General features: G+C 43.9%; 1 protein-coding gene across 5 annotated transcripts in view; it reads right to left on the bottom strand.

The window, feature by feature from the left end:
- The window catches only part of LOC119450278 (ran GTPase-activating protein 1-like), a 32,654-nt gene that overhangs the window by 4,927 nt on the left and 1,406 nt on the right, over nucleotides 1-26,321 (bottom strand). For 4 of the 5 annotated variants that reach the window (XM_049665766.1, XM_049665764.1, XM_049665765.1 and 1 more), the window contains exons 4-12: nucleotides 23,764-23,823; nucleotides 18,940-19,074; nucleotides 16,746-16,925; nucleotides 16,198-16,356; nucleotides 15,494-15,611; nucleotides 12,576-12,671; nucleotides 8,355-8,439; nucleotides 6,648-6,771; nucleotides 3,000-3,134 (exon numbers count right to left, since the gene is read on the bottom strand). In XM_049665766.1, the coding sequence (XP_049521723.1) occupies nucleotides 3,000-3,134; nucleotides 6,648-6,771; nucleotides 8,355-8,439; nucleotides 12,576-12,671; nucleotides 15,494-15,611; nucleotides 16,198-16,356; nucleotides 16,746-16,925; nucleotides 18,940-19,074; nucleotides 23,764-23,823 (1,092 nt within the window). Of the gene's footprint in view, nucleotides 1-2,999; nucleotides 3,135-6,647; nucleotides 6,772-8,354; nucleotides 8,440-12,575; nucleotides 12,672-15,493; nucleotides 15,612-16,197; nucleotides 16,357-16,745; nucleotides 16,926-18,939; nucleotides 19,075-23,759; nucleotides 23,824-26,321 lie in introns of those variants that run through there. The other variant, XM_049665768.1, reaches the window with a different exon arrangement.

The raw sequence follows: 26,321 nt of genomic DNA, 5'->3' as shown, positions 1-26,321 counted from the left end.
ATATTAGTTAGTAGTACTGAGGCCTTAACATGACATGGAAACTGAATAACGATCGTTATTCTGAAAAGTTCCATATTCTGAACTTCGTAGTACTGAAATATTTCTACATTGAAACTATAAGTCAGCGGGGGATTTCTGAAAAGTTTGTTAATCTGAAAAGTTTGTTAATCTGAAAAGTTTGTTAATGTGGGGTTCGTAGTAACAAGATTTTACTGTATTAGAATTTTGCCTTTAGGTGTGGCTTCACGGCAGAGCGAATTTCTCCTTATAGTGTGGCTTCACGCACCAAGGAGGGCTCTGCCGTAAAGCCACACTGTAAGGCGAAATTCGCGTATAAGGTGGGGGTGACTTCAAGGTTAAAAATTCTGGGGAAGAACCTCGCCTTATATCAGAATAAGTACGGTACCTTGGTTTAGCTTCCATTAATACTGGTCTGAACATTCTGGTTTGTAAATGTGGTCGGAATTTCTATTAGAATAAAGACATCTACTTGTAGCATGAGAGTGAGCCAACAAGACGACCATGAGTGTGTACAGTGGAACCCCAATTATATGACTTTTTCAGGACAATGAGAAAATGTCGTACATAAGTCGCCGGAGTCGCGAATATCTGCACTATAAGCGGTACCGCACTTTACCAAAACAACAATTTTCAAGCCCTGCACGTATGCAAAATATGTAGACCAAGCATGTAGACATGCCTTGTACTATCGCGCGCACATCGCGATTACGTTTTTGGCAGTGAGCTGGCAAAAACATAGGTAATCACGATGTAGCCGGTGCTTTTCAAGTATGACAGCTTTGCACAGAGTCAAAACAAACAACTGTTTGCCGCAACTGCTGTGGAAAAAACCGTGATTGCTATCAACGCGATTATGAACGGAGACTTTGCAGTGCTGAAGGCACGTGCCCGACGCACGCAAGTCTGGACGAATTAACTACCATTCGCTGCAACAACTGCAGTCGAAACCGCGGTCGCTATCTATGCGATCATCGAGGTGACTACGCAGTTTTTTAGGCACGTGGCTGACGCGCGTACCGAGTAAAAACGAAACTACTGTTCGCTGCAACCGCTGCAGAAAAAACCGCGGCCACTATCGCCCCGATTGTTGATGACTACGCAGTTACGAAAGCCTGTGACCAACACGGTGTTATGCGCAGTGGTAAACGCAAGAATACAGGCTTTAAAGACACAAATAGGCTCGAAGCGTTCCGTCGTTGCTGTCATTCACGTACGATTTCAACTGATGGCTGTGGTGATGCGGAGTCCGCCACTTCGTTTTGGTTGGACGCTAGCGCCGTTCTTGCTCTTTTGCGTCGCACATTTGCGGTGCTCCTTGCTCACCGAGCTCCGAAAGTAGTCCGATTTAACCGATGTGCAGCCAAATAAGTCCGAATTAAGGAGTATTTGATTCCATTGAATAATGCATACGCCGGCCGGGAGCACACACCTTGTTGAGAAGCGTGCTCGCTGTCGGCGAGATTTTCCCGCGGAAGCCGCATTATAACCGGTATTTAGTCTCATGCGGCTGCACTGTATGCGGTATGCGTATACATGGGGTTCTATAGGAGGGTAAACGGAAGTCGGAAAAGGCCGCGTTGCAGCCAGTTCTGCACTATAAAAGGTTACATTATAAGTAGTCTATACTGTACTATGATCAGGGCGTCGTATAGTCCAACCAAAAAAATTATGTCTATATAATATATGGTCGTGCGCAAAAGTGTTCCAAGGAGCTTCAATTTAAGCTATGGGCGTACTCTGCAGGACTCGGAAACAAGAACTTTCAAAGAAGTAAACATGAAAAGAATACTGCATTGCCGGTGCACTCATGCTTTTTTGAAGAGATTTAGCGGTGAACTGCGATCCACACCGCCCAGCATGTTAAAACTTTCATTTTTCATTTACAGATTACAGACTTTAGAAAACTCTGCCAATTTCTTAGACTTTCTTTGAGCCACTCTGCAACAGGCTGTCATTGAAGTGCAGCAACGTCTGCAAGGAGATCGCCTATGGCAGTGGCACCTGCCCCGACGAAACTGCGAATGTTGCCGATGCTGTGCAGCGCATCCTCGTCCGGTGGCAGCCAGCAGTGTAGGCATGATACGACAACCCGTGCGAAACTGGAAACCCAATGACAGACGCTTGAGAAGTCTTGTGCTCGAGCGTAAGCAAACCTTGGAACTGTGTGCGTGAATATACGTATCCAACACGATCTGCGTCTGTGTGCCTTCCGGTGGAAGTCTTGTGCTCGAGCGTAAGCAAACCTTGAAACTGTGTGCGTGAATATACGTATCCAATACGATCTGCGTCTGCGTGCCTTCCGGTGGCAAATCGGTTTGATCGTTACACAGTCTTTCAAGCTTTCCATACGCATTATAAGGCGGTATTCTTGGGTAATCACTTTTGGAGCACCAAAAACGCTGTCGGCCATTACGAAAATGCATACAGTGTCGGGAGCAGGCGCTGCTGAGAGAAAACGCTGAAAGAGCGAAAGTGCAATGAGACGGCAACTAAGGGATGAAGAAGGCGGGCGGTGGTTGAGCGACGCGAAGAAAGAAAACAGAAAGAATGACGAGAGGGCAGCGAATGAGAAGGAAGAAAAAAGGTGGTTAGGAGTGAGCACAGAAACCAGTCGGTGCTTTTCGCATGTGAAGGGACACTCTTCCCTTCCTGACGGAGGTGACCGCACCATAAGTAAGCTGCCCGAAGCTGGCCGCGGTTCTCACCCAGCCACCGTTGGGTTCGCAGTTTCGCATGGGCCGTTGTACGAGACAGAACATGCATAATCTTGCATCATATAATCAAGGTTTTTTTAATGTATTGTCTCTATGAATAGTTCGCCGGGACTCGAATAATACGTCGTAAAAACCTGGGACGTTGTGAAATTGAGGGACATATAACCGGGTTTCCACAGTAAATGGTTATCTGCACCACTATCTGCAACTTGAAAACCATGATTCACTACAGGTAATGGTGCATTCACTAATAGCACTACTTGCCTTCATAAACGCAGTTACATAGCCTCGTATAAGGTCTGTGCCACTTGCAGATGCTTCCAACTCTCGAAGCAAATGCTGTGAACGCTGACTGCCAAGTTGAGCCAGCTTGGCTGCTGTCGGAGATGACAGGAACTCCTGCAAGAAAACAACCATGCGTTTTATGCCCATTTAAGACCGGTACAAATCATGTACTTAGTGCTCAATTTTTGTTTAGTTAGGTTTAAGTTCCATTAGTTAACATGCACTGTTACACAGATACTTCAGAATTCAATCCAATGTCAATTCAATGGGTTCACTGTAACTCCTTTACCTATATCCTATAGAATGCATGCTATCATTCCCACTAACCATGTCGAAGAGCATTTTATTTCATTTGAAACAGAATATTACAGTTGACTTGTTAAATGGAACCTCAAGGGATCAGTTAAAAGAGTTCAATTTATCAGAAGTTTCATTTACCAAGAGATTGAGCTCAAGCATACACAATATGCTTCGTTACGCGTGAGCGCATACGCTCACGTGTAATAAGCTCACTCTGAGGATTCACGATGCGGGTGTATGAAGCTCGGCGATAAAAGGTGGCACAGCACCAAGAATGAGGTCAGCAGTGCAGCTGTCACGGTGGGTGATAATGACCCAGATAAGAATAGGCGAGCAGCGCTGCGGATGACGTCATCGGCACAGCTGGCACGGTGCAAACTCGCACAGGTAGTGCGACGTGGAGTGGATGGCTTTAGCGCCCGACATAACACGTAAAGGCACATTATCAAATAAGATAAACAATGACGACAGCAATGAGGGAAAGTACGCTCATGCTAAATACGGAACATAATAACAAAAAGAAGACAAGAGTCAGCTAGCAAAAAACGTTTTAGTGAAGCAACACCTCTCGAAGTCATCAATAAGTTTGATCTTCGTCTCTAGCTTGAGTGCACTGTGCATGCGTTTCTGTGTCGCCATCACAAATGCTCAGCAAATTCAGAGCTCACCAACATTGCCAACACAAAGAACCACAGCAAGCCACGACCAAAGCACCAACAGCAAAGGCCACCTTGGCGAAAACATAGAAAACTGGCTAGATAACACAAAACAGAAAGGTGCAAACAGTGACGCCTGTCGCGATGCCACTGAGTGGCCACCGAGTTTAATTTTCAGCTATTTTTAGTTGCGGTTTCTGGAATCTGGAATTGGAACAAATTTGGTTCCGTCTAACAAAGCCTTTTTTACATTGCTGTAAGGCTGTTGTTCCATTTATTGAGATTCTACTGTATTAATAAAGTATATCAATGAATTACAGTAGAACCCCGCTGTTACGTTTTTCACGGGACCGTAAAAAAAGAATGTAAGAGCCGGGAAACGCAAGAGCCAGGAAACAGGAAAAATTGAGAAATGGGAGTAGTGTTGAACTGCACACAATATTATTTTAATTCTTACGTGTGAAAAAAAGTAGTTTCGCCCGACAGCCGAAGTATCGATTGCGATCGTCCATATAAACTTGTAAACATTCGCTTCTTAACTAATTAACAAGCATGGCGTGAGCGCCCACAGGCAAACATAAACACATCACACTCGATGATCGCAGACACGCGCTTTCAAACACTGCGTGAAAAATTTAGGCACCGCTGCAGAAGCGAGCAAAGTGACCTTGCTGTTGTCTATCGGTTCAACGCAAACTGAGCGCCGAGAACACGCAGCACGCACAAAGCTGTGAGCTGCCGACGCACCTACACTGCGTAGACTCTGCCCCAACGTAGATCGCCTTCAAGATACGGCCCGCGCGACCGCGCGCCGCCGCGTAGTATGATGTCAGAGCACAACGCTGCCCGCGATCTCTCCCCTCTCGCTCCCTCGCCGGTGCCACGAGCACAACGGAAGGAGGCACGCTTCCTCCCTGCTTTTCTTTCTTTCGCGAGACGCGGTCGTTTTCGAGACGCTTTCACTCGCACATACCGCATACGGTGCATGGCGACGGTGTTATCGCCCTTGGACTTTATACATAACATCTATGAGCCAAAACCAATTTTAGGGCCACAACGCGTCATAAACACCATCTTTAGATAGCAAATGCGGATCTCAAGGGCCATACTTTTACTGGTGGAAACCGAAAATAAGTAATAAGTGCCGCCCCTGGCACTTTGGGCGGCCAATGCCATCATCAAGCAACCAAGCCAAGCAACATGAAAAGTCAAAATGGACGCTCGGGCCGGCGCGGCGTGGCAGTTCGCAACGTAGGATGCGGGAACGGTCCCACAGTTGCGACGTAACAGCGGGGTTACCAATGCATTGGGTTCTATGGGAGCTGTGCCGGGACCGGCCGAAAACGACGTAACAGCCGGGAAAACGCAGCACCCGGGAACGTAACAGCGAGGGTTCTACTGTAGTTCATAATACTCAGACAAACACGGCATCTTTGCTGTTTAAGACAACAGTGTGACAGGTGTCATTTCAGTAATTACTTGGATTGACAATGCTTTTGTCTAATGCGCTGACACTAACAGTGGCTTATGGTTAATTTTTCAACTAAGTAAATAGCCAATGCTCTTCGTTGCAAATTAGTTTGAATATTATATTTCTTCCGTGGCAGCATTTTCAGCGTTGTTCAGATCGAAATTTTCAATAAGTTCTTATGGCCTGTCACCATGCATATATCTATATGTGGCAATGACTCCAACACTAATAGTGTTATGTTCACCATGGAGCTGAATGCCTTTGACAGTTAATTAACCCTAAGCACACATCATGGTATTCAAACTTTCATCTGTTTCCTCTAGCTCAATAATGCGTCCAAACTTTGCTATTTTTCCTACAGCAAACCATAACCTGCAGTGAAAGTTTAAGCTGTGTTCTACTGAATTAAAATTGCTATGGTTCCATGCCCAGCAAAGTTGGTGCATTTCTGCTTTTAACAAGACCTTCCTTCCCAGGTGCATGTGTTGTGAAACTGCAAGTTTACTTTGTCACTGTCCTTCCACTAGACCAAGAACTTTCACATAGGCATGTTTGCTCTTGAAAGTCTAGGTCATGATACAAAGTGAGTTTTTTAAGAAAAGTTGAAGGTAGACTTAAAAAGAAATCAGTGGCAGGTGCAACAGTTAATTCATTTGAAGGAATAGCTCCTGCAACCACCTGTTTCAATCATGGATGTTTACAACAAGGCTGGTACGAAACCAACAAAAAATTCTGTACACAATAGTTCACCACCATAAGTTCACACCAAGGTAACATGCATCCAATTTTTAAGGTAAGGTACTGCGATATAAACAATTCATAATCTCTTAACCATTACATTATGCAATGTTTATCCACATGACTAGCCTTTGCAAGACTGTGAGTCAAGGTCATCAAGAATGCTGATAGGGTTTGTGGAGCCATCTTGAGAACTACAATAAACAAGCAGCAAATGAGTAGGGTTTCAATAAACATGCTGCAATATTTAGGCAAGTAGATGTTTCAGCTTAACATCAAGAAGTCATAAATCTGAGCATAGTGGTCTCAACTCCACTTATGTGGTATTACACCTCTGCTAGGCCTCACGACATTTGAATAGCGGCTTAACAGTGGCTCAAATCAGATAAACAGCCTTCAAACAATAGCACGAGCCCTTGTGACTGCTAGTTGCTTTCATAACTGCTGATGTTCTATCCTTACCTCTGCGCTGCAGCTTGCCTCAATGTACTCCTTCTCTGATCTGCCTTTTACAGAGCTGTCACCCTCTTCTTCATGGGCTTCCTCTTCGTCCTCTTCTTCCTCATCATCAACACCTTCATCATCACTATTTATCAGAAACAGACATGGACGTGGGCATTAGGTCTCATTCACAGGACATCACAATTTGTTTCCTACAAACTTTTTCCTTTAAAAACCATTAACTGCCTACAAGTGCATGAATGAGGGCATTGTGGCACCAAGGGGATTGCAAAATGTAATGCTAGGCTTCTAAAACTTGTGGTTCTAGAGGGACACTAAATCACTTCAGACTGAGAAGTATTCATTCGAAACTCTGTTTTTGTTAATTTTGCAGTAATAAGCTGATTATAACAAGAACAAATAGAGGCAATAGTAAAATTCTTAACATTTCGTGCCATAACCGCATCAGTGTAATATCAAAGTTTAAAGTATTTTCTTGTAAACTGAGCTGCTGTGGCTCAGTGAACATCCTTGAAATTTGTCAAGTTCAGTCTTTGGCTCTTTAAAATACTATAAATAGTGCATCTTTACTGACAAAAGATTAACTAGGTCTGAGAAAACGCCATCAAAATTAATGACATGACAGCAAGCTTACATAGGAAGTTTAAGGTGGCGCACTTTGTGCGACTTTTCTGGCTCATCAAGCCTCTTATCATGGAAAGAATGGCTTTCTTGGAATTGTAGGAGGGCAACCTAAAAATGCAGCTCAGCTTATTTTTCTCTTTAGTGCCCCTTTAAAGATTCAGGTCCTCTCATATCAATTTACTACACTTGAACCTCCTTAAAACGAAGTTGAAGAGGGAGTTAACATTACTTTGTTATATCCGTTACATCCATTATGGTAATTTACTGCAATATATGCCCAATGGGGTGCACAATTGTAAAGATGGAAATAAGAAGACGGCTTTGCAGCCCGCGGAACCGCTACACGGTTGTGATCGAGAAAAATAGCTGTCCACCACAGCAGCTTCCCTGCAGTACTCACCAGCCCATGTCACATAAGATTGCCGGCATGTACTCAGTTTCCTTTTACAATACCAGCAAATCTCCTCGCGCATAGTCGCACATCACATTCACAGCTATAGCCGCCAACTCTACCGATCAGCATCTTCACCCATCTGTGTCGCAGCGCACATGGCGTTAGTGCTATTGGAAGCACACTGCATGGCTTTAGTAGGCTACAACTCCAATGCGCTGCTGTTCCCTGCTGCATTGAGTGTCAGGTTTTTCTCTAAAGGCGTCATATTCCGGCGTTGCCCACCAGCTCAATTTCGTTTTGGTTGCCTGTCAACATAGCGTGAAGCTGCTGACTAAGGCTGAATTCAAGGAGTGCAGACGTAAGCTTGCCGAAGCCGCAACAACCACAACGTGCATTTCAGGCCGTCTGGGCGCCAACAGCTCAGCACGCACCGGCGTCTTCTGCTGCAACAATTCGCGCTACGTAAATGTCAACTACAGTTGAGCCTGGTGAATTGTGTTCGTGACTTCAGACTGTACGTTTTCCCAGTTAGTACACCTATTCTTGCGTTTTTATGCAAAATGTATGAATTCGATTTTACTGTACTTCATCAGACAATTGCAATAATTAAATCTTAATCGTGTATTGACTTAGGGCACTAAGATAGAGATATAGTGGGAGTTGCGTGACAAGCTTTAACAAGGAGTCACCTGAAAGCACACAGTGCCTCGATCTTGCCCACTGCTTCCATTATTGCCTCCAGCATGTTCACTCCTTCAGGGCCAAACTTATTACCTGTAAAATGGAAACAAGAAAGAGATTTAGCTCGTCTCTATGACACATGTCCTAAGTTGGTGCAGTGCTAAAGCGCCACACACATATGGCCTTTGCAAGCATTTACACTATAGGTTACCGCGACTTTTCAGTGCACCAACTTCATGCCACAAATAGTCTCAAATGTTGCTTTTAACCCCTTAACTGCCATCAGAAAGTTCGAAAAGTTGATGAAATGTGCGGACTTCCTGAAAAAAAAAAAGCTGCATTTAGTTTGCCAATTTTTTCTAAAAAACATATGAGGAATCCCTACAGTGCTTTTACTGCTCTTGTCGAGAGAAATGGGAAATTATGTATATTCTTTATTTATGCATCCAAATTGCAAGGTAATGCAGCCTTTGTAATGACGAGTAAACTTGTCTTCGGCAGACAAGAGGTTAAGGCCCTGGTAAAGCTGCAGTTATGGATCAGTAACCAAATGAAGAAAGAAGAGGAAGACTCCAGCCAGAGCTGGAGAGGGGTTGTCTGGCATGCGACCCAGTATGATGAGTGTGAAAGATAAAAAGGAGAAAGAAGACAGAGCACATAGATGCATGCACACACATACAAACACATGCAAGGAAAGCAAATTTCAAGGGTTAGCTTCAATCAATACTCATGCTGCATTCAACCGTTATTGCTTTTTTTTTTATTAATCTGATACCTACAACTTCGGACTTGCACTCCTCTGCTATTCCAAGCTGCAACACACTATTCCGCTCGGCTAAAACCAGTCAAATGTTTGCGACACCATTATGAGCACCTAGAACCGCGGTTCTGTCCTTTGATAACTCCATAAGCCTTTCCAGTACCTCCTCCCCTCTCCGTACTGATGTGTTTATCTATGGACTCGCAATGATGTCACAATAAATTAACTGAATGACTACAGACAGTATATACCATTATAGAAGTCAGCACAAGAAAGTTCACAAATTGCTGTATCATTTAAACAGGGTAATCAGTATGTGGCTTTGTGCCACCCAGAGTTGGAGTCTGTGTGACACTGTACTAGCAATTATAACTGCATTAGGCAAATATTTTGTGAAATTGAGGTTTCTGTGTTTTAAAAGTGAAAATACTTCTAGTACATGCCCTCATAACCGTTCTGTTGGCCATCATGTTGTTCACGAACATGTTTAAATATGATTTCACTAGAAATTCGGGCATCACTTACATGTATTATAGTCAAACGAGTAGGGTTGTGCGAATAGTGGATAGTGGATGTTGAGTTCGAATCAAATTCGAAGCGAATAGTGATTTTGGCCAAATATTTTCGAATCGAATATCAATACTTGCAGTTCAAAAATCTTCGCCGCAAAGTGGCATGCAAGATAATTATTGGATACGTGAAATGATTAAGTGGACTAATATGTGAAAATGAGATAATTAATTCAAGTATGACTTATTTATTGGAATAAATTTGACAATGTTGATGTCATTCACTCACCTTATCGCTTTTTTCCTGAATATTATAGTTTAAATGCTTTGAAACAGTATTTATGAGTTTTCTCACAAATAAAAGTTTCTGAGCAATTATAAAAGTTATCAGATATTTTTAAAGGTATTTATTTTCACCCGAAACTTGTTTTTCTAACTTATTGTCTGGACGTGGCACTGGTGAGAAAAAAGTGCTGGGCGCCAAAAAAAACCAGGGCGCCATGACTGGCAAGGATGGTGCCGGTGTATACCGGCATATCTGGAGCTTGTTGCTCGGTTTCTTTTGCCCGTTGTTAAACAAAGTGGATGAAATGACTACAATTAATATACAGTCAATATACGATTTTTCGGACTCCCTAGAAGCCGCGAAAACACCCCAAAAAATGAATGCATGCCTTTTTACTGCTCCCAAGGGCTCAAATTGCCACAGACATGTCCGAAATAGCTGTAAAGCCCTGTCAGTGCACTTATTAGGCATATCGGTGCTCGTACTGAGATAGGAGACGGCGGGCACATGCGTGTATAATTAAAGAATACATATAGTGTCCCGTGACAGTTGCCCCTTCCCACTCTCGGTATGCTTCACAGCGTAACACTGCTGTATTGAGGTGAAGCTTAATTTCGGGAACCAGCATTACGCAACGTACCATGCTTTCTGAGCTTCGAAGCCATTGGCGAGGATCACAAAAGCGGAGACGGGAAAGTGCTAACAGCGGCGAACTGTTTCAATGAAAAACGCGGCACCGAACAGCAAGAAACTTGGTAGTAACTAGGCCTAGCGTTGCCGCGGTGGCGGCTATGGCTGCCAGCAGTTCTGCGTGCAAGAGCGCCAGTTTGAGGCAGCGAGGTAAATATGGCGGCGGAGGTAGCTTCAATGAATGCCGTTTCGGCCCTGCGGTGATGGCAAAAGTCTGAAAAATTGGACGGTGAAGGTTTCTTGCGTCAGAAATTTCAGAAGTTCTTATAGATTACCTCTATGAGGTACGAGGCGGTGCCGCAAAGACGTCCGAATTATTGGGCATGTCCGAAAAATCAGCCGTTTATTGTATCTGAAAGCTCCCACCATATTTATACAGTTTTGCTGAACGTGCGAGTCTATTTTTGATTTTAAATGTCGTGCCTTACTGATCATTAGACAGTAAACAAACTCTCGACTGTTTGCCAACCCTTCAAAATGCATGAATATCGAATAGCGTAATGTTCGAAACTACTATTCTAAAATTTTAATATTAGCCCAACGCTACAAATGAGACAAGAACCGCCAAAATAAAAGGGCGAATCAGAAAGTCTCTGCCCCTATTTTTTTTAGCCAAATTACGGCTGTAAAATGCGAAGTCAACGTATCCATTCCCAGCGGTGGACCTTTCTTAGACTGGCCCGGCCTTATCTGCCAGTAGCTCCGTGGCACAGCGCTGCTGTCAGTTGTTGAATATGGCGGTTGTGCTTCACATGTCCACGGCGTACGAGCAACGAAGTGTGATTCGTTTTCTATGCAGCAAGGGACGAACGCCCATCAATTCCACAGGGAAATGCAGCCCATGTATGGGGAAAGGTGTCTTGCTTAGAGAAGTGTGAGGTGGTGGTGTTGTGAGTTTGCAGAAGGCCGTGAAGACCGTGAAGCCAAGACAGCAGTCCGACGGAGGTTCCACAGTCAGCCAAATGAATTCTACCACAGGGGCATCTCAAATTTAGTGCTGCAATGGGACAAATGTCTGAAACGGCGTGGGGCCTACGTGGGAAAATAGTTTAAGGTACGTAGAATAGTACGTATATTTGTAATTACGAGTAGGTACCTTATTTTGGCTGACAAAAAGTAGGGGCAAAGACTTTTTGATTCGCCCTTGTAGCACCGTGCCGCTGCATGAGCTTTAGGCCACCTGCGCTTATGGTTCGGCATGTAACCTTTATTCTCAAAGGCCATCCCTGGGGAACTCGGGACCAGAGTGGTACATCAACATGCGTAACGTTCTCCTCCAGCCCTGCTCTGCACACATGAACGTACCACCACCTACCATTTGTGACTTGCTCTAAGCATGAACTCACTATCACTGGTGTTATTGAGAGTGGATTAATAACAGACTAGAAAAGAATTTGCAGAGTTGTCAACAATTCTTACCTCTTGTTAGTCAATTATGGAAAAATATTCTAAATGTTGAAATATTGAATACTTTAACTGCATAAATACAGGGTGTTTCATTTCAGCTGCACCAATTTTTTTTAAATTGCCTGTGGCTGATAGCACAATTGTAATCTTTGATCTAAACTACTCGATAAGGCGGCCATTAATTCCATGAGAAATCAAAATGCTAACTGAAGAATTAACATAATTAGGCTAATTAACTTTTTAATTCATTATTTTAAGGCACATTGTACAATGTTCAATCTACAAATTACTATAGCCTCTGAGTTCGCAAGGCGTATCCACGTAGAACGAATTCTCAGGACTGAACCAGTTTCGAGATATTAATTGTCAAAGTGTCCCACGAAATGCATGGGTGTTTCAGTTAACTTTGAGCTTTAATGCATAAAACAGCATTTTATGCATTATGCAAACAATACACGGGAACAATGAAATCAACCTATGAGCTCAAGGGTACTCCAACTGAAAACTCACTGTTAACAGATGCGCAAATTGAAACACATCCATGCATGCAATGCATTGCTGGCCTCAAGTAACGTACCGTCAAGTTCAAGTGATTCCAAATCTGGCTTTCCTTTGAGAGCTTCTACAATTGCAAGGCCTCCATCAAGTGCCACTTCATTGTTGCCCAGATTCACTTCCTGAAACATCAGGGTGCCACTTAATCAACTCTGTCCACTTCCAAAATCGTAATGCTGGCAACATTATTAAAATACCACCTACAGCTTTGGTCAACAACTCTCTCCAAATATGTAGAGAAAGAAGAAGAAAATTAAATGTGATTGTAAAATGGGGGAAGAGACCAGAAAGGGGCATAATCATCAACCAAAAAGACCTGTTCCTGCATTGCACTAAGCATAACCAACTGCTGCGTAGGCTAAGTGGAATTTTGCCTCACAGGAACACTTACATAACTAATCATAGAATGGCCTCACTATCAGAGGGTGTCATCTCACAAATCTCGTGCTGCAAAATTTTTTTAGTTTCTTTAAGTATAAGTTGAGTTACCCACCAATACGTGGCTGTCTTTCTCTTTAAATCTCCATTGGCCCGCTGGAAGCTACACAGGGGAGAAGCCAAAGGGGCAAAGCACTGGCCAAAAGTTGAGTGCCTCGGTGGCAAAAGGGCTCATTGCAGCACCTTGTGCCTACAGTGGTAGGCTACGTTACGCAGCAGACGCCCCTTCGCGCAACCCGTGCATAGAATGGCAGTGCAAAGGTGAAATGATTTTTCTACCTTTTGAGATTGCAGACATATTCAGTCAAGCCCTGATATAATGAAGTTGTACGTGCAGCGAAAAACTTTGTTAAATCGCAAATTTAAGTAATTCGAGGTTTTAAAGTTTCTGCAGTAAAAATAATTTCACCAAGTTCCCAGAACATTCCTGGTAGACAGCATCTTGTCGGTAAGCACTTATAAACAAATCGAAAGAAGGTTGGGCCATGATAGCGTGGTTATGAGCACCAGCGCGTGTGGTGTAGATTGCGCCAAGAGTAATGCATCGGCATGGCTACCGGCATCCAAGATTTGCGTGCAGCATTGTAAATTTTATCTTGGACACCAAGGCTGACCGCACTTCAGCAACCGTCATCAGATGGCGCCCACAAATGAAAAACTAGAGAGTAAGAAGATACAAACATTTGTCCTGAGGAAAAAACAAATGCTGCAGTTTTGCCACAAGGGTGGATCATTGATGGTGATAGCAAAGAGACAACTACATGAAGTAAGGTTCATAGTTGTACCAGTGTCATGCGTGCTAAGGCAAACATTAACAGATCTCACTCGATGACCATGAACACTCGCTGTCACAATGCAAGCGAATGCTTCGTACCATGTCTCAGAAGTGTGAGATTACACGACAGGCATCACTAGATGTGCGGGAACACAATGGGCATCAAGGCATCAACTACCTTGGCTCGCCCCTGTGTATGCGCGTCCTATGTATGGACAGCCATGTGCAGCCACAGCAAGAGTAGAGGAGACGTGTGCAGTAGGGACAGATAAATGCGCGTCTCGTGTCCCTAGCGTTTCCTGCACCACGCGTCTCCTGTAGCTGTGTTTCCTGCTCATCACGTCATGGCACGCGTGCTTTGATGGTGTCTTTGCTGCTCAAACTTTTCATGCGGAAGGACGCTTGCAAACGTTTGTCTCAGCTGGCGTTTTTATAGTTTTTGCTAGATTTACCAAACATACAGGCTTCAAGTACATGCTTGAAGTGGCCAAAAACTTCGCTAAGTCGTGACCGTGTCACAAAATTACCTTGTTAAACCACAAAGAAAAAAAAATAATAATACACGGTTTTCAACAGAACTAAGATCGGAAAATGAAAATAGTTTGTTACAATAAAATTTTGTTAAATTGAGGTTCATTATATTGCGATTTGACTGTATGTTTCATTTATTTAACTCAAAATTAGTAATTATTTATTGCTGAGAATGTTCTTGCAATCATGAAATCAGTCAATAGCTATTGGTGGGTCCAGCTATTTGCACTGACGCTGCATGATGACACAGCGGAAACGAGAGCAAGCAATTTGGCGCTGCTTTTGACACAAAATTGTCAATTCCCTACGGCATGCACTGCAATGATATTTGGGTCACATGTTTACAAGAGCCTTTCATACAGATCGGCAACATTTTCTTACTATTTTCAAAAAGTGTTTCAGAGCCCCTTTAAGGACTAAGTAGACACTAAAGAGACATAGGGTAAAACTATACTGGTAGATTATACTTCAGAGATCACAGACAGCTCAGTCTTACTATAAGCGCAGGTTTCTATCCACCCAGCCCCCATCAGCTATCCAAAATCTACCCGGATGAAATATAACCAAACTACCAACATTGCAACTGCACGAAGGCATTCACATTTTTTGGGAATGCGAGGGAAACCTTTGTCCACAGTCAATAATGCCAACTCCCTCCCACAAGACATGGGAGTCACTCCTGTCGATGACTGACTACCAGATTCAAGCAGACATAACTGGGCCGAAACGGCCGTGGCAAGTAATTGGCCACTAGCCTTCAGACCAGTGGCCAGCTAATTTGACAACCTCGTTATGCCAGAAATAAAGTTGTTTCTCTCTCTCTCTCTCTGAAGTGACAAAAGATGCAAAACAATAACAAAAAGGTGCCACTTCGACATATCCACAAGAGCTCCCCACAAAGTAGTGAATTTTGACAGTGCTTCCTTGGGTCTAATCAATTTTTTACAAATAGAGAAACATTACATAGCATTCAAAAGCAAGCAGGCAGCTGAAATAAGCAAGAATTAAATGTTCTCCCTTATGTCCCCAAAGGAGCTTTATTATGCAATAAGTTCATCCCTTCACTACAAGGTGCTGACAAAACACCTAAAAACCCCATTTAGTTTCTGAGTATGGTGTTTATGGAAGCGTTTAATGTTTTTTCAGCATTTTTTTCAAAGTGGGGAGATCAAAGAACAAAGCAACTGATAGAACACTTGCCTTCAGTGCACTATGACCATCTTTCAATGAATTTGCAATTTCCTTAGCTCCAGCTGTTTTCAATAAACAGTCACCAAAGTTGATGACCTCAAGGTTGTCAAGGTGACGCAGTGCCTGAGGAGTAAGATGGTGTGAGCATTTGTTAAAAAATTGACAAAGCAGCACTTGCAGCATCAAAAGAAAGCAAAGTCTGAGTAAATACAAAGTGAGCAAATGGACGGATACACACATGCGCACACACATATCTAATCTATGCTAGTGTTAATGTAAATACAGAAATGTACCGCATGAATAGCTGTATCAACCCCAATCCTATGCACAAGATGTGTCACACAGAAAGCACAATACTCAAGTAGGCCTTAAATGTTGCTGCTCAGTCTTTGTGTGTGCCTTTGTTAAACTATCTGTACATTTTTTGTTCAATACCTATGAGCAGCTTAAAGGGGGAAACAATTCGGCAAATAATTTGCAAGCTTCATGCCATTTTTCAAATAAAACCTTCTTTAGAAAGCCCTGCAATTGTACAGTCACTTACTTATTAGGTTTGCATGTGCGGTCTATCTCTAAGGCAACGGTTTCTATGAATTGCTTATTGCGTAACTAACAGACAGCATTTACCACTCGAGATTGTCACATGCTGCTACCACGCTGAAAGTTCAGTGCTTGAAACAGTGACGCACACATAAACTGCATGTGATACCTGTGCCATGTGTCGAGCTCCTTTCACTGTGAATGTGTTGTCATTGAGGTTCAGTATGCGAAGGTTCTTGTTGGACATCAAACCGTTTGCCAAGGCAGCAATTCCTTCATGGTAGATGCCATTCTGAGGCAAGGCCACCTCTTCCAACGAGTGTAGTTTCTGTAACCACGTCAAACAGAAAGGGCATTGACTTTTTTTTAACGACAAACTGCTTCAGCAGTAAAAACCATATGAACAGATAGTAAATAAAACACTGCAGCTCAGTAGTGCTTGTGACACACTACACGTAGTTTCCAGGAAGAAATGCTTTTGTGAAAAATTATTTGTGTACATTTTTTACCTTATTACAGTGATCATATCTTTGGATATAGTTGTTACATTAGAAAACTAAAAATTTAATCTAATTCAAGGCTTAGAAATTAGGTCAGTGCATTACGTTTTGATATGTATCACTAAAATCTAACACACACCATCACATTGGAGTGATACGTAAAGCTGCTTCTTGAGGGGATAATGTACAAAGAGGTAATGACACCAACAATACAAACCCCAAAAACAGCACCCATGGCAATCGCTCCAACATTCTCCAACCTATTGCGGCCGCATATAAAGGTCCGCAGAGCTAGAGGCTTGCCGGCCTTCGTGCTGTCCTCAAGACATTTTGTCAGGGCCTTGGCCACAAACTCAGCACCCCCGGTCCCAAGCCCATTGTTGTTTAGTCGAAGAACCTGCGTAAACGTTTCACAACACAAAAATTGTATAATCACTAAAGAATCAAATATTAATGAATTTTATGCACATCCGATACGTATGTACTATATCAAATTTATGTATTACTTCAACTCTTACTGTAGTGCATATAATTTTTGTGTGGTACTACAATTGCTCCACGACACTTTTTCTTCATACGTGAGAACGTATTGAAATGAGTGTGATGCCTTTCGATGAATACATTGCCGAAGAAATTTTTTAAAAGGACTTCATAATGACGGAAGCATAAAGTGCCCAATGTTGACTTTCCCCATGCTGGGGCACGGGCAACAACAGTGCCTTGCCTATTTCTCCTTCCTTCTTTCTGCTGTGCACTCGTGGCAACTCTTCAATGTTGGCATCTGACAAAGGTACCCAAGAGCAACAACGTAGCTTTAACAGGACAGACTGGATGTGTTAACTGCCACTTCCCCATTTGCTAGAAAATTGGAGGTCTCGGCACTCAGGCAACACTCATAGTCATGGCCGTCAACAACTGCTCACAACGGCTAGAGTCTGTGGGCGGTCCTGCTGGCTATGACAACATTGGAGGCAGCAAAGGAGCCTCAAAAGCTGCAGAGTAAGCAATCTATAATGCGAGATTGTGGCCTCCCTGCTGCATGCAGTGAAATAATATTTGGCTGGCATGTTTATGGCAGCAATACATGTTACGTGTTAATTAACAAAAAAGAAAAATTCGCCAGACTCCCTTCAAAATAGCTTTGGAGTTATCTGATAAATATTAGCACTAGAAAAACTGGTGGGATGCTGCAACGTCCTATTGTTATGGCGCAGGTCGCAGCAACGACCGCCGTGATTTGTGTGCATGATGAACCAAGAAAAATGTTTAGTTTATCGTATTTACACGATTGTAGGTCGACCCATTTTTTCAAATTTGGCAATCCAATGTAGGGGGGTCGACTTAGAATCGAAACCGAACGGTGTACCGCTAGTAACGGCAAGAGAAACGAGAAATCAGAGGCGCTACGGCGTGGTTACAACTTTGCACCTACGTTTTTATGGTTACGGTAGAAGCGTAGCGTAATAATTTACTGTATTGCATACATTTTGATTGCGCGCACTGCGAGCACACAGCTCTTGTGAGAGCATCGATCATGGAAGAGCCGCCGTTTGGGGGGTATTGGTAGCTGGCGGAAGAGCCACCGTTAGGGGGGTATTGGTAGCTGGCGGAAGAGCCGCTGTTAGGGGGGTATTAGTAGTTGGCGGAAGAGCTTTTTTTTTTTGAGATACGATTGTTTTGGACGGCCGCGCAGATCTGCCACTTTTGCTGTTGTGCTGAATCGTCGCGCCTGTCATGAGTGCCAAGAACTTTTGGCGCTCGTTCTCAGTAGCGTTCAAACGGGCTGCTATCCTCCATGCCGAGGAAGTTAACAACTGCGCAGCTGGACGCAAGTCTGGAGTCGGTGAACGTGTGGTGCGGCAGTGGCGGCTTCAGCGCGAGGAAATTTGGCCTCCCTGGCTACTGTGTGCGGGTGGGTCCTTTCTGCGTGGGCGGCTGTACCGAGCGATGTCGTGGTGCGGTCGTTCGCGAAGTGTGGACTCACACTTGATGACGACATGCTGTGGGACCGCAGCAGCTATAACGGCAGCAGTACCAGTGAGGTCAACTCTAGTGACGATGAGTAGTCTTAACTACACCATCAATAAATTTCCCTTGAGTGAAATGCACTCGCGTGGTTTGTCTCCCCCCCCCCCCCCCCCCATTTTTTTTTTTGAGACATGCAATTTTGGGGGGGGTCGACCTACATTCGAGTTGACTTACAATCGTGTAAATACGGTATATACGCTACTCTTACCGCTACTTAGCTAAATGCTGAGACAGTTTTAAAGCTATAGTTAGCCAAAGTTAAAGTTTGCCTTCAATTTCCTTTTAAATAATTGACCAGCCAATAAAATAATGAAATGCTTTAACTCAGAACACGTTGCATTGGAACAATTTTCTTGAAAGAGCTTTGTGCTCAGAAAACGTACCTCAAGTTGGAAGCAGACCGGTGAACTCAAGAGGGGCAACAACGCTCCAGCACCAATTGGTCCAAATGCATTGTCACTGAGATCCAGTTCTGTTAACGTTGCCTTTGCTAGTAGCATGCCGGAACTCAGAAACCTCTGAAATCAGAGTGGGCATATGGCTGTGCATATATCCTCCAGAGATCCCGTGAACATTAAATTATACATTCACTTCTGAAAGTTAACTCTGAAGCAATTAAGCAAAATATTCGTCAAGAATATGAAGTCGGTTGCAGATGCATCTGTATGAAAGTGGTTTGATCACTATTCTTGCCATCAACTTTCGAGAAAACTGACACTAATCTGATGTAGAACCTTGTGTTGTGCATGGGCAACAGAAAGCACCTGTATAGTGCATTTCGAATACTGCGAGATGACTTGAAAATACAGGACACACCATCAGCAAGTTGACCAACCGCACACTATCAAGTCTGCATCTTTGTGTTAGTGCCAGGAAAGTGGCTTTTACCATAACACAACAAGAGGAGACAGTTACATTGTCCAAGTATGTACAGGTGTTGCTATCAGAATATAAAAGAAAAGTTTTCACATTTGTAACATACCAGTCTGTAATAAAACCAAATGGAAAGTGATTACGTTTCGAAGATGTACTGAGGTCTCAGGAGAATATTGTCACGAGAGAAGAAGACAAGCAGTCAGTTCCAAGAGAACGGCTGGTTACTGTTGTTAGCTGCAGCAGCCATCAAAAACAACTTCTTCGTCCTCGTCCTCCAGCGTTACTAACGCGTGGCATTACCCCTCCCTCCAAAAAAAGAGGTATCGTCTCGATGCCACTACAGGAAAGAACAGTGAAAGTTAAGCCACAAAAGTTGGTGACGGGTTAGATGGAGAAAATAAAGGAAATGAGAAAGACAACGGGCGCGAGTGGTAGGGCTTCATCCTGGCGACGTGAACAATGTCAGAGGCACGTGGTCTACGAGATTGGTGCGATGTTTCTGCAGGGACAACTTCGTAGTTGACTTGACTTAGCCGATACAAAACTTTGTACGGTCCAAAGTAACGGCGCAATAATTTTTCATAGCAGCCTCGTAGACGTATAGGGGTCCAAACCCAGACGAGATCTCCCGGCTTGTATGTTACGTCCCGGTGGCGTATGTTGTATCGACAAGCATCTTGGCTTTGACGAGATAGAATTCGTTGTCGTGCAAGCTGCCGTGCTGCTTCGGCACAGCTGAACAAAAGCGTCTGTACCTGGGGCGGTCGTATCGGACGAAGTTGGTAGGAGCATCACGTCGAGCATAGTGGTGACGTCGCATCCGTAGAACAGACGAAAAGGAGGAAACCCGATGGTTTCTTGAAGCGCAGTGTTATAAGCAAATGTTACATACGGGAGCAGTTAATCCCAATTTTTATGATCCGTGGCGACATACATGGAAAGCATATCTGCAATCGTTTTGTTGAGACGCTCAGTTAACCCATTGGTCTGTGGGTGATACGCAGTTGCCGTATGGTGCGTTGTAGCCACTCAGCTGCAGAATATCTCGGACCAACTGTGTGGTGAAGGCTGTACCACGGTCTGTGATGACAGCTGGAGCATCATGTCGCAGGACGATATCAAAAGTGATATTTCTGGCTTTAGAGACGGGTCGGCGGTGCGGATGGGCTGAAGAACCGCCTCAAGCCGCTCGATACATTGCTCAAACGTGGTGGAAAAAACTACATCGTCTAAGTAGACTAAACACGAGTGCCACTTGAGGTCAGATAAAACCGTGTCTATCATGCATTGAAATGTGGCCGGAGCAGAGCACAATCCAAAAGGGAGTACCTTAAATTCATAGAGACCGTCCGGTGTTATAAACGCTATTTTTTCCCCCCCGGTCCCGTTCGTCAACTTCAATCTGACAGTACCCGCTACATAGATCCATTGAAGAAAAGTAACGGGCATGATGCAGGCGATCCAAAGAGTCGTCAATCCGAGGAAGGGGATACACGTCTTTTTTCGCGATCTTGTTCAGTTTGCGATAATCGACACAGAATCGTAGTGAACCGTCTTTCTTCTTAACTAGTACAACAGGCGATGCCCAAGGACTTGTCGATGGTTGAACGACATCATCATCCAGCATTTGTTTAACTTGATGACGAATAGCATCCTGTTCGCTCTGCGACACACGGTAAGCGTGTTGGCGAACAGGTTGGACGGTTGGTTCAGTGATGATTCTGTGCTTGGTTAGAGGAGTCTGCTTGACTTTTGACGTGGTGGCAAAATAGTCGCTAAATGATGACAATAGACTGAGGAGCCTCTCTTGTTCGGGTTGTTCCAGCTGTGGATTGACGTTGATGTGACTGGTCATGTCCACATTACTGTTTTCCTGCATCGAGACTGTCGTTACCGAAGCACATGCGTTGAACCCGTCCAGTGTTTCAAAGTAGGCCATGGTGGTATGCTTCGCAAAGTGCTTGTATTCACCACTGAAGTTAGTAACTAGGATCGTGGTTTGCCTATCTTGGAGCTCTACGAGACCTCGTGCAACGCCGACTTCTCGATCTAGCAAAATGATGAGGTTACCTTCTGCGATGCCTATATCTAGGTGGTCTTCTGGGCACTCAACGAGAATGAATATGCTACTGAAAGGCAGTAACGTTACGTAGTCATCGACCACGCATAAAGCCGCGCGATGATTATCCACATCCAAATCCGAAGAAACACAGTTAGAAAAAGTCACAAACAAGTCACGCAGATTAATGATCTGCCCCATATTCTTGAAGAAAATCCATGCCCAATATAACCAGCCAAGAACACTTGTGCAGTACAAGGAAAGACGCTACGAAGGTCGACGTACAAATTGCAAGTCTGGCGGTGCATCGTCCGATCGGTGACACGAGGTGTCCTCCAGCCGTGATCAGATGTGGGCCGTCCCACACTGCCAGCACCTTGCGTAGCCGAGTGGCCAGTGAGGCACTCATAACCGAGTAATCAGCTCCCCTATCGACAAGTGCAGTTACCAGATAACAATCGACGGAAACAGTAATAGCAGCAGAAGTTCTTTTGGCGGTTTCGAAGGAAGGCATCAGCAGTACGTCACGAGGGGGTGGCGTCGGCAAAGGAGGATGTTTGACGGTTCGCATGACAGCGGCCTCATCCCCGGAGGTCGCCGTTTTCAGTTTCCCCAGCACGGGCTTCCGCCGGTGACTCCAGCGGAATCAAAGACGAGTCGAGCGCGGTTTGATGATGCATGCCGAAGAGGTGATGGCGACTGCAACTGTCTTCGCTGAGGGGCCGGAGGAAGACGGTTGCTTTCCAAGTACTTCTCGATTTCGTGCGGGCGTTCGCCGTAGTGCGGGCAACGGGCGTCCGGGTGGTATTTCCGCAGACCAATCCGTCGGAACTGGCAGTCGCGATACAAGTGTGCAGCCTCCCCACAGTGGTAGCACAACAGAAAGTTGTTGGGAGCATGCCATACCGTTGACTTCCGCGGACCAGGATGAAAGTCTGCTCGCAGAGTCGTGCGGTGGATTGGGCTTGGGAAGCGTCTAGGAAGCCCTGTAGAGGACTGCAAGAAACGGGCCGTCGACGGCGTAGAAACCCGAAGAGCATCCGCGTACGAGAGCGTGGGAGGTTCGGTTCGTGTTGGTGGCGAGGAATGAACCCCCTGCCTGATTTCCTCCCGAATGTCGTCCGTAAGAGCCGCAGCACTCGGAGGTGCCGGTGCCGATGCATAATACTTCTGGAGTTCTCGAACAACCTGCCGTATTAGTTCGGTAAGGGACTCTCTGTCATCATTTGCAGGTACAAGTGAGCATACAGCAGTCATGGTGGTCTGGTGTTCATAAGGCGATAGCCGCTGCCAAAGCATGCGTTCCATGACTGTTGCCTCACGGACAAACTGAGACACTGTTGTAGGAGGATTGCGCACGAGGCCCGCGAAAAGCTGTGCTCTTACGCCTCGCATTAACAGATGCACCTTCTTGTCTTCTGGCATTAGTGGGTCGGCCCGACGGAGCAATCTCGCCATGTTTTCCACAAATATGGCGACGGTTTCGTTCGGCATTTTGAACCTTGAAGATAGTGCCTGTTCGGCTCTTTCCTTTCGGGGGTGCTGAAGGCATGGCGAAGCAGTCGGTAAAACTCCTGCCAGCTGGTAAATGAAGCTTCGTGGTTCTCGTACCACACCCTTGACATGTCTAAAAGAGAAAAATAGATGTTCTTCAACTTACGACGATCATCTCAGTCATTAAAGGTGGCGACCCGGTCAAAATGGTCTAACCAGTCTTCTACATCCTCAATGGCGTCGCTGTGGAACGGGTTAGGCGTGCGAGGCGCGTTGACAATGCATGGTACAGCAGCATTTGGGATCTCCTCAGTTTGGTTTGCGGTTGTTGTTGTTGACATTGTCCTCGCAAAGCTTTCCAGGGGACTGTACTGCGGTCGAAGACCTTGGAGGCGATGGCTGCTTCGATGGATTTCTGCAGTCCCTGAGGTACTGGCGTCGGTAGCTTTTAGTTCAGGACCAGCAGGCATAGGGTGTATTATTACGCAGCATGTCCACCAGTTTGTCGCGAGAGGAAAAGGCAAGCAGTCAGTTCCAAGCGAACGGCTGGTTACTGTTGTTAGCTGCAGCAGCCACCAAAAACAACTTCTTCGTCCTCGTCCTCCAGCGTTACTAAGGCGTGGCAATACAATGCACAAGACTTGTGCTAGCAATGCAATAAACAAATGCAAAGGAGCTCAGCGAAAAATATTTTCGCACATCACAAAAAAAAAAAAAGAAAGAAAAATGTTAACTGCAATGGAAACAGATACGGAAACTATTGCATCAACTCACGTACAACAGCATCAGGTATTTCAGTCCTCAGACGGCCTGTGAACAAGTCTTTCCATAAGGCTCTCTGGAATTTGAAAGCAGGCAGAAACATCAGTGCAATGTCAATATGATGCACAAGTAAACACAATTAGCCCATGCTTTCAAGCATAGTGCTCCGGCTAGTTCCTGCTATCCTCTTATGATTACATTTCCACAAAAAAGCAAGAATTCACTGTAACCTGTTGTTATTGAAGAGTGCTAGCCTGTCCATAAATGTACTGCAGTTTAAGGAATACTTGGTTGTTGGAGACATTTGCGGGACATCTTCATTCCGAGATGCATGCTTTGCAAGTAGCAGTAGCACTTTCCAACCACAAATTCTGGCACCAATTAAGTGGTGGCTTAGTCAGCCAGCCCAGTGAGTCTCTAATTTCAGAGATTGCTAGCTTAAGTTGCAGTGGTGCAGCCTCTTGTATTATCTGATCGTATGTTCAAGATCAGGATAACCAGATTAGCCAGTACAGCTTCAGAGTTTTAAACTTCATTATCTGTGACGACATTGGAAGCAAAGACAAAATGTGGCACTGCCTGCTGCCAGCACCCCAATAACGTGTTAAGTTGGAACACGTGCTGCAGCGTTCACTTTGTTTTTTGTCGTACTGATGCGAAATTTCGTTTGGATATAGTAGTTTTACACAACAGTGCTTGTTCTTTGTTTTCAATTTAAAGTCCTACACGCTGTGTGAGAATATCCTGTGTTTCATTCTCCATGCTAATTTGGGCCAGATTTTGCTCTACGTACTATCGCAGAAACAGAAAGGAGGTAGCGTCTACAGACGCTGAACAGTCGTTTAATATTGACGGCTACTTTTAAGGTGCGCATATGCACGTACGAAATATCAAGTTCCATTTGGAAGAATAAATCAGTTTAATACGAGAAGCGAGATATCCACGACTAATGCAGCTAGTCATGTGCGTGGCACATCAACAGGTCTCGTGAATCTACGGCATTTTGATTGTATGATTATGTGAAAGGACCTTGTCGTAGATGTTTGAGAGTTATTTTAGTTTTCTTTCTCATGGTAAATGTGTGCACATACCTGTATCTCAAGTGTTACCACCTAGAAGTATCTAGGGGCTACTCTACACATATCATTACATTTTAAAGAACACATCAGAAACATATGTGCTAAACTAAGTCGCGCTTGCTTCAGACTGTATCAGGCACGAAATTATTTTTCTCTAGCAATACTGAAATATTTTAGTATATTTCAAAGCCATCTAACATATTACTCAGAATCATGAGGCTACACATATCCATCTCATCTCCAACCCCTCATTATACTATAAAAAAGAGCACTTTGCATAATGACATTTTCAAGTTCTGTAGCACATAGTGAACCACTGTTTAAATCACTTGAGATAGTGTCATTTCAGATTGCATGAGATTATAAAACTGCCTGCCTAATTCACAATATCTTATCCAATAATAACCCACACTCTTCTAGCATCTTCATAACACCAAACAGAAACACTAGTAGCCAGGCTCAAAGTATGCTCAACATTCCAACAATACATAACTTTTATAGAAAACGTACAAGACAGTATATATGGACTAATACATCGAATGGTATTCTGTTTGCAATTCAGGAAAGTAAGAACTTTTCATGTGCCTTGAAAAATATGGTAAAGTACAGAAACTTTTCGTCAATCACATGACACATAAGCCAACATTGCATTTATATTTTGTGCCACAATAAACTAATTTCTAAGTAATTATTTATATTGCACAAAACAGCACTGTTATATGCGTTGTACCTACTGTGTACCTTTGAATGTTAGATACATAAGAAAATTATTGTTCTTTCTTTTTTTATTTATGCACGTCTAGACATATTCTACAAGTGTGCTTGAGTTATACTTTTATAAACTCTGCATGAGCCCATGACTAGCAGTAATGCTAAGGGCTCAGATGAAATGTTCAACTCTACTACATATTTACATTTCAATTGAATAAAACCGTCTTCTTTGTTCGGTTTCATCAGATTGTTACCTTTGGCTGTCTACGTGCCATGAAATGCAGCCTCATTATCTGGGCACCTTCCACAGTTTTTTTTTTTTTTTAATTCTGGGGTTTTATGTGCCAAAACCACTAAAAAAAAAAAAAAAAAACTCGTAACTACGAAGTGAGCTTGGGAGTAGTCATATTTGTTTTGTGCTGTAAATGTTATGTAACTCTATATCCTGTTTGTATTATCTAGTAGTCACGGCCTTCTTTATTTGTGCCAATCATGGAACAAAAAGTTGACTTTTTTTAAACTACAGCAAATGTTATTACCAACTGTGAAACTTTCCAATGGCGCAATACCTCGCATGCTCTCGCTGAGGTAAGCGATGTCACGTGATCCCACTTTCGATGTTTTTTTAAAAATGATTGCAGCGCTGGTGCTTCCAGTGGTGGCCCTCGTGCCCAATACACAAAACAGCAAGCATGGCATGTCTCAGCAAGAGTTGCGCTGAAGCCAGGTCAAAAGTGCCAATAAGCATGGTGTATTTGACTACTGCATCAGTTTGGAAAGCATT

The sequence above is a fragment of the Dermacentor silvarum genome, chromosome 4, assembly GCF_013339745.2.
Source record: "Dermacentor silvarum isolate Dsil-2018 chromosome 4, BIME_Dsil_1.4, whole genome shotgun sequence".
NCBI lineage: Eukaryota > Metazoa > Arthropoda > Arachnida > Ixodida > Ixodidae > Dermacentor > Dermacentor silvarum.
The sequence above is the reverse complement of the archived record's forward strand: the minus strand, read 5'-3'. Positions and strand labels throughout refer to the sequence as shown.